The 15548-nt window shown below is 34.5% G+C and overlaps 1 protein-coding gene across 1 annotated transcript; it reads right to left on the bottom strand.

Moving 5' to 3' along the window:
- Positions 1 to 9709: 9709 nt before the first annotated feature.
- Positions 9710 to 11469, bottom strand: LOC149202956 (uncharacterized). Its single transcript, XM_089401737.1, has 2 exons — positions 10722 to 11469; positions 9710 to 10506 (listed from the first exon to the last, which is right to left on the bottom strand). The coding sequence occupies exons 1-2, from the start codon at positions 11467 to 11469 to the stop codon at positions 9710 to 9712; spliced, it is 1545 nt and encodes a 514-aa protein (XP_089257863.1).
- Positions 11470 to 15548: the final 4079 nt, after the last annotated feature.

The following is a 15548-nucleotide window of genomic DNA, read 5'->3' as shown; positions in this document are numbered from 1 at the left end:
TCAGGTATGATAAGCTATAAAGTTAATGTTTATTAACATAAAATTATAATTATATATCAGGAATGATAAGCTATAAAATTAATGATTAATTTCTTGTTGGATAAAGTTTAGTATTTTGTCTTATGGTGGTTAGCTTAATTAGTGATGGTTGTGATATGAAGTCTTATGTAAATATTGTAGTTTAAGGTTTAAATCCCCCAATTAACTTTGTAAGCAATGCATAAAGGGTATATGAATTCACCTAAAAACTATAATAATACCTAGAAATTATAATAGTAATAGTGGAAATAAACCTCATGTCATATTAATATGAATCAATTACCAATTCCTTTATATAACAACCAAAAAAACTCAAAGGATCTTCAATGATAAGTTTGGCCAATAAGTAATATATAGTTTTATGATTTACAAGGTATCTCATACTATTTAGAAACAATATTAATGTCATTATACTCAAAGCGTCAAAACTATTCTATTTGAACCATCCTTAAAAAGCATAACTAAAATTTTCCCATAAATATTAATGTAAAAGCTAAAAGGTAGTGGGTTTGTAAAAAACCCACAAAGAAACCTTTTAAAAAGAGTAGAGGAGGTGACATTTTTGTTGGCATTATTTTGATGAAATTCAGCTGAAAACTATATTATAGTTGTCAAGATTTTGGTGTTTTGTTAGTTTTTGATGGTGTGAATCCATTTCTACTATACAAAAATGATCCAAAGTTGGATTTCTTAAAAAAAAAATTGATGGTGTTGAATCCATTTCTACCTACAAAAATAATTAAATATGAAAGTTCTTGAAAAAGACGACAAAATTCTAATAAGGAATTCGCCCTTCGGTCAAAATTATCACGTCATTGAATCTAATAAATATGTCTAGAAAGAAATGCTGTTCATACTACATAATAAGGTAGTATGATAAATATGTCCAGGAAGAAATGCCCTTCATACTACATACATCATCGAATAGTAAAATGAACACATGAGAACCAAAAATGCAACGATGGAAGATGGTACGGAATTGGCCAGACCAGTTTGCATGACATTGTTGAGACAAAGGAGCTTATAGTCTCCTATGTTTGCATTTATACACATTGTTGCTTTTGGGTTCCTCACTGATCATTAGAACTCTCGACCAGTTTGCATGACATTGTTGAACAAAGGAGCTTATAGTCTCCTATGTTTGCATTTGTACACGTCGTTGCCTTTGGGTTCTTCACTGATCATGAGAAGTCTCTACTGACAACACAAATTATGAGAAATTTCTGGGCTTTTCTCTATCAAAGTCTTATAATATACTGTGATTCTGATATATATGCTTAGAGAGGAAGGAGAAATAGGAGGGAAAGTAAAGAAGGTTCAAAATCTAAATATATAGGTGTTATAGGCGTTTTCTAAACTATACCTTTCATGTGAATCGACCTGATTTTTACTTAAAATCACAGGTAGATTTTCAAGCCAGGCAAGCACTTCAAAAATGCAATGCCAAATTTAGTTCTAGGTGTTAGTATTTAATTATCTAAAAGCACAGGAATATTTTCAAGCCAGGCAAGCACTTCCAAATGCAGTGCCAAATTTTTGTAGATTTTTCACTATACTTTTATGTCCTATAGATACTTTCAATATTTTCCTAGACACGATCTAATGTAAGTTAGAAATGCACTCAAGGGAAAAGTTTCATAAGGTTTTATAAACCCACAATGTTGGCTTCAAGAAAAGTAATGAACATAAGCAATATTCAGATATTCAAAAAGAAAACCTTTTGTTGAAGCTAATCCCAAGCTGACAACTGAAAAATTGTGGAAGTTTTTGCATGAAAATATTTATTACTGAGGCACGATATGATGATAAAAGAAGTATAGGAAATTGAATCTACACTAAAAAAAAAATTAAAGTTCCACAACTTCCTCAATACATGTGCACAAGTACATGCAATGAATAAGTAAAAAAAAATCTTATGAGCCCATAAAAAACTCTATAACTCACTCATAAGAATTGATCCATTTCAATCTAACAACGGACCTCAAAAATATGAACTCTGAAATTGTTTTAAATCCAATATAAGTAGAAACAATCATTGTGATAATGACATGAAAATTAAACCTCTCATTATTTTTGTGATTGATGAATCCTCTCTCCTAGTGACTTGCCAATATGGTTTTATGAAACAAACCAGTGTTGCTTAGATGTCTTCCCAAATTTCAAGGTGAATCCGCTTGAGTATATAATCCTCTGAATGTAGTTGGTCTGGTTTAAACAGTATATGCTTGTTGAATGGCATTGATGTCTAATCCCTTTAACCAAACAACTGATTCCACGTGTCCCTTCAATGTATGCAGTTCTCTCAACCTGCACAAGTACTATTAGCATCAACATGTTTTTCCATCCCCCGACAAAATGGTCAAGTGAAGCAAAACTCAAAGTTTCTAGATGAATAACTTGAGTATACTTTCTTGCATGAAGAAATATAAGGGATCACTCGTGTGCAATATTTTAAAATAATGGTTCTTTCCCAACGTTGTTTCCAAAATACAAAAAAAAATATCATATAATTTAATATGCATGAGGATTGACTTTTTGTTTTAACTAATCATCAAAAAGTTTCAAATATTAAAAATAGGTTTTTCTCGCTTTAGATCATTGGTGATATGGAATGGAATGCAAGCCATGTAGATTTTCCAAAATAATAAAACTTGTGAAAAGACATAGAGAACACACCTTCTTCTCAGGGCATGGTATTTAGAACCTTAAAATCATTTTCAAAATGTAGAGATTCAAATCAATTTGGTTTTTCTCATGAAATAGGATTAGGGCAATAACATAGACTCTGAAAGCATTATGCATTTCCATTATTTGTCACCTTACAATTTTTGCATGTCTTATAGCTTGCTCTACAGTCATGGATGAACGCCTTGCAGAAGTGTAGGCATCAAGAGAAATTAGACCATGTAAAGTTCTCTGAGCAAGTGCCCATTTGGCTTCTATGTCCTCTCTTCCGTAATCCTTCTTTGTTGTGAAAGTCGTCTACATGATGTCATTGTTACCAAAATGAGCCTTTGCAAGAGAAGAATATATGCTCCAGGGAAATGTTTCTGATACAACAAAAGATAAAACCTATGAAGAGTGGAGAATCCCTGAAACTAACCTTCCTCTCAAAGAGAAATTCCCAAGCTTGTCAACTAAGAGTGTAACACACTGCAAACTCGATTATATCTAAAGGAACATAGAATACCACACTACAGTTAAAAGGCAGTTACTGAAATAATATTTGATCTAAATGCTGAATGTTTAATGATTTTTTTTTAAATGGACACTCATATTGTATCAATGTAAAAGTTACCAAGCACAGGTTCTAAAGTTTCAATTTTCAAATGACAAATTTACTCATAATTACCAGACTCTGCTTGGAAAACTAATTGGAAAGATAAAATAGTCAAGAAAAAGCTTGGTAGTAAAATCATGAAAAAAAAAAGAGAAAATGGTACCCTTTTATGGGAGACACAGTTTACCGACTGAGTCAAACTTGTTAACCATGAAATTGATTGAGCCCTAGCAAGAGAAAAAATTTTGACTACCAATCTGAGTCAAACTCACAATTCAGCAAGTCAAACTCTCGATTCTTGTTTCACTGAACGTAGACTTTGGCAATCGTGTTATCATTGTAGTGACATCACATTACAAACGATATTTTTCTCTAGAAAGAAGAGATGAATCCCTTATACTACGTCTTATTCAACAAGGTTATTTGACTATATCGATTTCCCCAACTATATCATCTCTAAAAACAGATACCAAATTGTCGAGCCAATTTTTGCAATGTAGTGGAAAATGTTGGGTACTCATCTCCAATTCAACATTGCTCATCATCAAATTGCTAGGGATAAAGAATTGGTGCATAAGTCAAGAGCATATTCCTTGCATTGTCTGGTCAAACATCAGCCCAACAATTGGACTTGATAACAAGGATGGCCTCGCCCTGGTTTCCAGTCCTCAGTACACAGAAGAAGTATCATCGTGATACACACAAGGTTCAGTAGAGGCCTGTTAGCTCTAGACTCTCGTTAATCCATTGTTTTCATAACATAAGGCAGAGGGAAAGTGAGAGAAAACTAACAATCAACAAATCACAATCATTTAGATATAAGATGCCATGTTAGCTGTGAAAAGAGGTGCTTTCTATGGCACATTATGGTCTCAATATGGACTAGCTAGCTCTAAACTCCAGTTACTCCATTGTTTTCATAACAGTAGGTAGAGAGAAAGTGAGAGAAATCTACCAATCAACCAATCACTGATCATTGAGAGCTCTTACACTATGTTTGTTGTGGCAAAAGATGCTTTCTATGACATAGTATGGTCCATAACCTTTTAGTAGGTTAAAAATGAAATGCAGTATCCAATCAAAAGAAAAAGGAACAAAAAAATCCCCTCTAAAGTAGGGCATATCTATTTTAACTTAGAATCTACCAAAGTTAGGTGTATCTATCTTAATTTAGAATCTATTAAATTTATTGAAGATTTCAGCTTTTTCACTATTGAAAAAAATAGTATATTATAGAGATTTGATATCTATACCTACTTGATAAATTTCGAGTTTAAAAAGCATTATGTTGATTTGGATTTATTTTTTTTTACCTCTTTTAGTGTTTGTTTAGAATTTTAAACCCTATGTGTGTTTCCTTAATGAATTCAAAAAATATATATATATATGTAATGCAATGAATATATATGACTACTTTTAACACTGTTATACACTTACCTGAGATATTATTGTGGTTACTTACCTGAGATATTATTGTGGTTTCTTGTCTACATACACATAATGACTAACAGGTAGAGAGTCGGGGCTACTTCAACAATACATGACTGAATACTGAATACACGATAAATTTATGTACGTCCATAGCTCTCTCCTACAATGTAAAACTCTCTACTTTTATATTGAGGGAAACATGACCCCATACACAGTAGCCACTACCATTAGGACCTAAATGTGATCTGTACATGTGATGGCTCCATGGGAATTGATCTCATCATCCTCCAACAACCAGACCTAAATAATCTTATTAAACAATGACAACATACTTGACAACAATATTATAGCCAGCAACGATGAGTCAACGCTTATGGAACTAACATACCGTTCATTAACAGAGGGATCAGCTTTTCTAACAGATAAAAATAAGGACCAGTTCTGCTAACAGATAAAAGGAAGGATCAGATTTGCTAATAGATAAAAAGAATATGTCAATCATTGCAGAGTCCATTAGGCACTATAACCTAATACATGCCACCCAATAACCTGCGAACCAAACTTGCAAACAAGAATTTTGTTGTCTGTGCTCATTGAAATACTTAGAGTTGAGAGAGTGCTGAAGAATGATGTCATTGCCCAATTCCTTCAGAGATCTAAAAAACCTCCAATATCTCTATTTGAAAAGTGCTTCTAGGTTCAAAATGCTTCCAAACTCATTTAGGAAATTAACTCTACTCAATTACCTATCTCTGTGAGGGTGTAGTGAGATACAAGAGCTGCATAGTGTGGAACATTACACTTCTTTGGAGACGTTGGACATTAAGGGAGGCAAGAATCTCAAGAGCATACCATTGTTGGGCCAGCTTACAAAGCTCGAAACACTTTATGTTAATGGATGTCGTGAAATACAAACACTGTCAGAATTGAAATATTTGAATTCTTTGGAAAATATTAATGTTACCCACCCCTTGCGTGCAAAACACCTCTTCTTGCTCTTCCTCGGATGTTCCTCCTCATCTCATTCATGTTTCTCCACATCCTATTTTGTCGAGTTGGATGGGGCGGTGCTAATGGCCATCTCCACTACTGCTACTGCTTCCACCATCGGGGTGTCACTACTTGAGGGCACAAACACTGCGGGAAGTGGAATCAATGGGTGCTTCACATTTAGCTTCTCAGGCGTCGGTTGGTGGGGCTTCAAGTGAGAATAAAAAGAAGGTTGTTTGGCATTAAGCTCTCTGTAGCATTTGGTGCACAAGTTCATGGTGGTCGTCCTCCCAAAGAAGCCGCAATTGTTGAAGCAGTGAATGGGTCCTTCCGACACTTGTGTCGCACTCCCTTCCTCTTGCATTTTTGAACTATCTTGTGATACCATTTTCTAGAGGCTGCTAATGTAAGCCCGAGTCCAAAGGCGCAAAAAAAAAAAAAAAAACCTCATATAAATGCTGCTAAACTAAGCCGTGCGGATGATTTCACCAAAGAGACCTTGAGTAGAAAAAGAATTGTAGAGAAAATCCTATCTTATTTTTTTTCTAGCTCTCCACCCATCACTGAAATGCCCACCATTCCACCCGCCTATAACTGAAAACCATAACGAATATAGTTAAGCACATGTCAATCAAATGGAATAGTTATGCCCGCCATTGATTTGTCTCATCGCACCACCACAGAAGAGACAATTGTCAAATTATAGTGAAAAAGGTAGACAATACACGGATTCAAAGGAAAGCCTATTGGCCTAATTAGTATTTTCACGGGTGTGTAAAGAAAAGCCTAAAGTGTTAAATGGAAAATAAGTAAAATTCACGTGTGACAGACACTTGTTCAAATCTTATCAAAGATGATAAATCTGTCGTGAAGATAATTTCAATATAAAAAACCTTCAGCGTAAATTTCTTTATCTCGAAACGATAAACCATTTCTATTCCTTGACCTGTGACTTTTCATTAGGGAATACTTTTAGAACCTCCTTCACTTAACCTTTTTTTTCTTTCTAATTTGTAATCACACACGCACCCGAGACTCCTCAAAGCTTGTGCTTACCATTTTCATAGTGTACAACTTGCGCTTATCATTTTCATGGTGTTTATTGCTCGTATCAGTTTCATAATGTTTCTCACAATGTCTAATTTAACAATGTTTCTTTCCAAGTCTAATTTGACTCATGATATATTTAAAAGCCTTTTTGATAAATATATATAGTAATAATAATACAACGAATTTCCAACTTAGGAGGAATAAATTTTGTGGAACCGTGTTTCTACATTCCGGCACATTCAATGGAGGTGATATTCCATTTTTTATACCTATAAAGTGCGATAATGCCGGAGGCAACTAATATTTCCTTGTCGTTTCGGTGTTAAAGGTCAGCGCTACACGTCGAGCTGCCTTTGATAGCCCACCAATTTTCCCCGACGTTCCTTTTCATCCCGTTGTGCGCCTTTGACCGCCCAGTATATTCCACACACATTCCTCCTGCTCTCATCCCGCTGTAAATGACTCCCAGCCACCGTCAATTTGATGTCACCTTCTATTTCACCCATTTTCCAGGATGGAATTTGATGGACATTTTGTTCTGTCGGGGGCATTTTCTAAGTGTTTGACGACTAAGTTTTATGCCTGAATGTGCTTGAAACTGGGGAAATTTTTTTTAATGGGTAACAATTATTTGAAAAGGTTATTATTTTTTATTTCTTTCCATTTTATTTTCTGCCTACCACTCACCATTACCCAATGAAGCTCACGACTCTCTAACTCAGCACGATGAGAGCAGGGTTGATCTTAAGTATATATTCGCTCGTTTTAAATTCTAGATAACGAGTCTATAGTGCCATTAGATGGGTAAAGGGTGCTCCTTTAATGATATTATGATATACTTCTCATAATTAAACCAAAAGGTTCAAAATATTATATATGCATTATACATTGTGGCATACACAACAAGAAATAAAAAACAAATAATCTGAAGTTAAAAGTGGAAGCTCGAGTAGTTGAGTTGAAGGCACACATATGGAATTACAAAGAGAATGATCGGGCTGTGGAATCCACCCACAGGCTGCGAATATGGGGTTTTTGGGTCTTCCGGATAGTGGAGATTCGGAAAGTAAAGACTGTTTAGCCTCCCTCCAGCCATCAATTTATTGTTCATGGGCAAACTATCAATTTGCATCCACAACATTACCCAACACTTACAAGCACCTTAGGCTAGCTTTCCCTTCAACTCCATTAATTGATTATGAATATATTTTCTTAAAATGACACTCTCAAACTCATTAACAAATCACAAATTATAATATTTTTTTTAAGATTGGAGGTCGTTGGCGAGTTTTATATTTATTATTATTATTCATAAATAAGGGAAGTGAACATTCGGAAGGAGAGTCATTTTGCTTCCATTGAGTTAGTTTGAATTATTTAAATGAATTTAAATTATTTGAAATTTGTTTTTGTTATTGAGTATATTTTGATTAATTTATTACCTCTTCATAAATCACAATTGTAGATGGTGTGATTTAATAAGTTTTTGTTTTTTTTTTATTAACCCTTTAAGAGACCCACAATCTCCATATTTATGCATGTATCATTGCATTCATTAGCTTTTGTTTTTTTTCAATGGTCGTTTCTGATTAGAATCATATTTGTCTACATCTTTTAATGGTTATGAAGTTGGCCATGTTGTAGTAATGATCTTTACTTTAATGTGTTTTTTTTTTTTTTTTAATTTGGCATTTGTTGTTATTTTATCATTTTACAAATTCCATTTGAAATTTAATAATAATTAATCTTTAAAAGGAAAGAAAAACACAAGGCATTGTACATAATACAATTCAAAAACATAGAAAGGTTTACATCCCAACTAGAAGTGCGCACACTCAAAGAGTACAAACAATTCATGTGAGCTAAATGGAAGTAAAATTTAATAATAACCAACATAGATCCATTTTAAGTATGTGTCTAACATGATTGGATAGGAAAACAACTTCCGTGAGCTAAATCCAAGTAAAATTTAATAATATCCAACATAGATCCATTTTAAGTGCACATCTAACATGAGCAGATAGGGATCAAATTTATTGACGTGAAAAATTCTTTAGAGTGTAAAAATACAATGTGTTAGATCTAAGACTTTTGTGATCAATAATGTATATATATGCCTTTCCGATTAATCACATAATCATGAATTGGTGGACGTTTCGAACCAACTAATGTGGTCCATCCTCAAGACAAGGTGAAGAATCAGATAGTAAGAATGCATCATTGCCCAGAATTAGCTGTTGAAAACTAGTTGTTTGTAAAGTAGTTAAATTAGTTTAAAAAGGGGTAAGTAAAAGAAAAAAATATATTTGGTTAAAAAATAGCTATTAGAAATAAATATAAATATAAATTATTAAAATATTATAAATTGGTTTAAAAACTAGCAGTTAGGATTAAATAAATATTATATTGATTTTAAACCTTAATTAAGGTGTTCAAATAATATATATTTATTTACAACTAACTGTTTTTAAAATATTTTATTTATTTTATCAAAGCCTTTAAATATTTTTTCGAGTCAAAAATTCTATTTTAATGGTTTAATAATTAATTAGATATTATTAGTTTATAAAAATCCTTGGGGCTACCTTAATCAAATATATTCATAAGACTAAGGAAGAGAACCCAAGTTAAAGAGATCAAATTATAAAAATGAAAGGGGGCGAGGGTTACTAATTAAAATTAAATATACAATTATATACAATTCTTAGATATATTAATAATGCTCAAAATAGAAGTAAGAGAAAGACTCAAAAATTCATAAAATTAAGAGGGGAAGCAAGGTAGAAACATAAAATGAATGAAAAGGAGGATCAAGAAAAAGAAAATGATTCATGAAATCAATCGAACAAAAAAAAAAGAGTTAGAGATAAAAGTAACTAAGGAGAGGAGCGAGAGGAATCAAGAAATGAGAGCCAGAGTCTAGCTCTTACTTAGTTTCCACCCGTCATCCCTATTAAGATTTTTGGCATGTCTTTCCATCTCAATCTCTTCCCTAAGCTTCCTATGGTGGAACTGATCTACCCTGGCAATGAATTTGGACTCTTCAATGCAGACATGGTGATTTGTTTTCTCTGCATGCTCGGTTAGGGCTGATGAGCGGGATCGATTGTGTCTAATATATGCAACATGCTCATGGATTCTCTGCCTAATAGACCTACCTGTTTCCCCAATATGGGGAATACTACTGGAACAGGGAACAAGGTAGACGCCCTTCATATCTTTAGGTTCAATAGGGTCTTTAACATATCCCAACAAATTCTTAATGGTATGGAGAGGTCTGAATGAGGAAGCGACATTAGTCTTCCTAATGATACAGGAATTTCTATCTGTGGTTCCTTGGATATATGGGAGATGAACCTTAGAGACATGATCAACACTAGAAGGTTCAACTCTTGGCACCTTGCACGCCTTGTGAAAGGCCTTAAGGCTTTGAGATCTGTTATACCCATTCCTTCTAAAAACCTCAAGAAGATGAGATTTCTCTTGTTCAAGGTGGCTAAGATCAGAGATTATTAGAGCGCGGGTAGCAAGAGTGTTGAGCACCCCAAATTTATGAGCCGGAAAGTGATGAGAGCTAGCATGGAGATATTGTTCCATGTGGGTTTTCTTTATAAACACTTGGTGACTGACGGAACCATCATCCATCATGGAAAGGAGAATATCGATGAAGAGAAGGCATCCATTCTCTTCCACTTCCATTATGAACTTGATGGAGTCTGATAGAGAATTAAGGTGTCTTAGAAACAAATCCAAATTCTCGTGACCATGAGGCCAGATGACACATGTATCATCCATGAACCTTTTCCACTTTTTAGGGTGAAATTGAGTTGTGGCTAAAGCCTTGCTCTGAAATCCTCCATAAAAAAGTTAGAGGCGATAGGGGAGAGAGGGGAATCCATCGCAACACAGCAATTTTGCTAATAGAACTCACCTTGGAAACTGAAGAAAGTCAAGGTAAGGCAGAGCTTAACTAATTTGGCAGTGTCTTTTTCAGTGATGCGATTGATGATATCAATGGCCTCTTGCATGGGGATTTTGGAGTATATTGGTACGACGTCAAAGCTAACCAACAAATCTACAGGTTTCAATTTCATATCTTTCCACTCTTGAACAAAGGTGGTGAAGTCTTTAACAAAAGAATCAGTGTGACCTACAAGAGGCTTAAGCTTTTGAGCTAAGCACTTAGCTAGAAGATAAGTAGGACATCCTATCATGTTAACAATTGGCCTTAAGGGAGATCCAGATTTATGAATCTTCGAAAGGCCATAAATCCTCAGGGTAAGGAGATTGCTCTCAATGAGCTTACGAGACAAAGGATTAAGGGATGGGCTCAATTTGATAACATTTTCTACCTCTTTAGAGACTGACTTAATGGGATTTCTCTTAAGCTTGATGTAACTCCCGCTATTAGAAAGATGGTCGACCATTTTGGAGACATAGTGAGACTTATCGAGAATGAAGACAAATCCAACCTTGTCATCTTTAAGGACAACAACGTCAGTGTTTTCCCTTAGGGACTTAAGGGCAAGAAACTGAGCTTTGCTCAGGTTTTTCTTGGGGGGCTTAGCTTTCCTAAGAATGACCGCACAATCTTGCCTAATGGTTTCCTTGTCATTGTCAGGAAGATCCTTGATACCAAATTCGATGTTACCAACAATGTCATCGAAAGGGATCTTCATCGGGGTAAGGGAAAAATTCAGACCCTTACTAAGGAGGCTAAAGATGGAGGAATCAAAATTTTTGCTAGAAATATTAATAACATTTTTGAAACTTAACAAGGAAGATTATTATTATTATTATTATTATTATTATTATTATTATTATTATTATTATTAACACTAAGTAAGGAGGTGGAATTTAAGTTATTATAAATCTTATGGGAGGAGGAGGAAGAAACGTTTTCACTACTATTACTATCATTATTATTTTTATGTCTAAACGATTTAATGAGACTTTTATTAACTCTATAATTCCTCTTATTTTTATTATTGCTACTAATATTAGTGTTTTTATTATTGAAATGATGAGACGGTAAAGAGTTGTTGTCTTTAATAATAATAATGTTATTATAACTATTTCTTATATTCTTATTAATATTATTATTATTAGTGGGACTATTATTATTATAATTATTAGAGAGAATATTAATATTATTATCCATATTATTAAAAGATAATGGACTATTAAAACCTAAAACTAAAGAAGGAATGGATGAAGGAATAAACAATCAGGAAGATGAAGGGGCAGCGGAGTTGAAGGGGAAATAAGGTTCATCGATAGGGGAAAGGGAAGGGGAGGGGACGCTACAACATGTAGAAGGCACATCGAGTTTGGGAGATGAGGTACACACTGAAACAAGAGGAGAGGAATGTGAAGCAAGGATCGGATTATTGGAGGGGGAATCATTGTGCTTGAGGGTTGAGGGTGTGCTATCCAAAGCGGAATGCTGAGGAGCGAAAGCAGGAGGATGATCAACGAGGTCCACAATGCTTACAACAAGGGGAGCATTCACGATAGAGGACTGGCTGCTGAAATTCATAGGATCTTCAGCAGGTTATAAGGGGTTCAAAGAAAGGGGAGATATGGAGTGGAATGTAGCCATAGAAGCACCATCCACTACTTCTGCAACTTGGGGAGAACTAGAAACAGGAACCCGCCTTCCACAAATCATATATGAAGCTGAAATATGAGAGAAGCACTCACCAACACTCTCGAATCCATAATAACTTTGCGGGGAAACAGTAACGGTTGGATTTGAAGCTAAAGAAATGACATCCATTGATGCTAAGGGCTAGTACGAAATGAACCTGCATACCCAATTGTTAAGCGTCAAGCTCATCTCTCCACTAACCGTAGATGAGGATGGATTATTGGAATCTTGTGCACCCATGTTCGTCAACCTCTCGAATTTTGAAGAGTTCTTCCTTTTGGAGATTTCCTCTAAACGGAGGGCTTTCCCGTGTGAACCTCCATTGATTATTGTCCATAAAAAATTTGACAACCCATTCACTAGATCTAGATGGAGAAGAAATACTTACGAGAAAGCCTATCTAGGTCACACCTTAATAAATGAATCTTAGATCGAACGAGAGCCAAACTATATTTAAGAAAAATATGCTTGTTCTTAGAATTATTTAGGGGATGACAAATACAGGAAAACACTAGAACTAATGATGGAACCCTACATCTTTTGAGAAACGTAAGACCATATTTCCTCTTGGAAACTTGCAGTCGAGCTCGTTCAAATTGCCAAGCCTTATCGGCCATTTCCCTTCCGTGTAGGGTAACAATGTTAGTTCTAAGACATTTGTGATAAATAATGTATATAGATGCCTTTCAGATTAATCACATAATCATGAATTGGTCAATGTTTCCAACCAACTAATGTGGTCCACCCTCAGGACAAGGTGAATAACCAGTCGATCTTAAGGAATAAATAGTAAGGATGCATCATTGCCAAGAATTAGTTAAATTAGTTAAAAAGGGGTACGTAAAATAATAAAACATATAAGTTGGTTTAAAAGCTAGCAGTTAGGATTAAATAAATATTATATTAATTTTAAACCTTAATTAAGGTGTTAAAATAATATATATTTATTTACAACTAACTGTTTTCAAAATATTATTTATTATATCAAAGCCTTTAAATCTATTCTTGAGTCAAAATTCTATTTTAATGCTTTAATAATTAATTAGATAGTATTAGTTTATAAAAATCCTCGGGGCTACCTTAATCAAATATATTCATAATATTAAGGAAGAGAACCCAAGTTAAAGAGATCATCTCCCCTTCCCTTTCCCCTGTCGATGACCCTAATTTCCCCTCAAGCTCTGCTACCCCTTCATCTTCCTACATGTTTATTCCTTCATTTGTTCCTTCTTTAGTTTTAGGTTTGAATAATCCATCATTTTTTAATAATAATATGGATAATAATATTAATATTCTCTCTAATAATAATAAGAATAATATTCCAAATCATAATAAGGAATAGTTATAATAATATTACTATTATTATTAAAGATAATAACATTTTACCCTCTCATCATTTCAATAATAAAAAGAGGAATTATAGAGTTAATAAAAGTCTCATTAAATCGTTCATACATAAGAATAATAATGATGGTAATAGTAGTGAAAACTTGTCTTCCTTCTCCTCCCATAGAATTTATAATAACTTAAATTCCACCTCGTTACTTATTATTATTATTATTATTATTATTATTATTATTATTATTCCTTGTTAAGTTTCAAGAATGTTATTAATCTTTCTAGCAAAAAAATTTGATTCTTTTGTCTTTAGCCTCCTTAGTAAGGGTTTGAATTCTTCCCTTACCCTGAAGAAGATCCTTTCCGATGACATTATTAATAACATCAAATTTAGTATCAAGGATATTCCTCACAATGTCAAGGAAACCATCAAGAAAGATTGTGCAGTTATTCTTAGGAAAGCTAAGCCTCCCAAGAAAAACCTGAGAAAATCTAAGTTTCTCACCCTTAAGTCCCTAAGGGACAACCCTAACATTGTTTTCCTTAAGGCTGACAAGGGTGGAGTTTTCGTCATTCTTGATAAGTCTGAATACGTCTCCAAAATGGTTGACCATCTTTCTAATAGTGGGAGTTACATCAAGATTAAGATAAATCCCATTAAGTCAGTCTCTAAAGGGGTAGAAAATGCTATCAAATTGAGTCCATCCGTTAATCCTTTGTCTCATAGCTCATTGAGAGAAATCCCCTTACCCCGAGGATTTATGGCCTTCCGAAGATTCATAAATCTAGAGCTCCCTTGAAGCCAATTGTTAACACGATAGGTGGTCCTACTTATATTTTTTCTAAGTGCTTAGCTCAAAACCTTAAGCCTCTCGTAGGTTGCACTGATTCTGTTGTTAAAGACTCTTCCTCCTTTGTTCAAGAGTGGAAAGATATCAAGTCGAAACCTATAGATTTGTTTGTTAGTTTTGACGTCGTATCGTTATACACCAAAATCCCCATCTAGGAGGCCTTAGATATCATCAATCACATCACTGACAAAGACACTACCAAATTAGTTAATCTCTGCCTCACCTCCACTTTCTTCAGTTTCCAGGTTGAGTTCTATGAGAAAACTTGCAAAGTTGCGATGGGTTCCCCTCTCTCCCCTATCATTGCTAACTTGTTTATGGAGGATTTGGAGACGAAGGCTTTAGCCACAACTCAATTTCGCCCTAAAAAGTTGAAAAGGTTCATGGATGATACGCGCGTCATCTGGCCTCATGGTCGCGATAAATTGGATCTATTTCTAAGCCACCTTAATTCTCTATCAGACTCCATCAAGTTCAAAATGGAAGTGGAAGAGAATGGATGCCTTCCCTTCCTAGATATTTTCCTTTCCAGGATGGATGATGGTTCCATCAGTCACCAAGTGTTTTGAAAGAAAACTGACACGGAACAATATCTCCATGCCAGCGCTCATCACTTTCCAGCTCATAAATTTTGGGTGCTCAACATTCTTTCTACCCGCGCTTTAAGAATCTCTCATCTCAGCCACCTTGAACAGGAGAAATCTCATCTTCTTGAGGTTTTTAGAAGGAATGGGTATAACAGATCTCAAATCCTCAATGCCTTTAACAAGGTGTCCAAGGTGCAAAGAGTTAAACCTTCTAGTGTTGATCCTGTCTCTAAGGTTCATCTCATGTATATCCAAGGAACCACGAATAGAATTTCCCATATCCTTAGGAAGACTCATGTCGCTTCCACATTCAAACCTCTCCATACCATTAA

This window comes from Pinus tabuliformis, chromosome 2_1 (genome assembly GCF_031772625.1).
Source record: "Pinus tabuliformis cultivar Carrire ecotype Pingquan chromosome 2_1, CPIR1, whole genome shotgun sequence".
Lineage (NCBI taxonomy): Eukaryota > Viridiplantae > Streptophyta > Pinopsida > Pinales > Pinaceae > Pinus > Pinus tabuliformis.
Note: the sequence above shows the minus strand (reverse complement) of the source record. Positions and strands in the feature narration are given on the sequence as shown.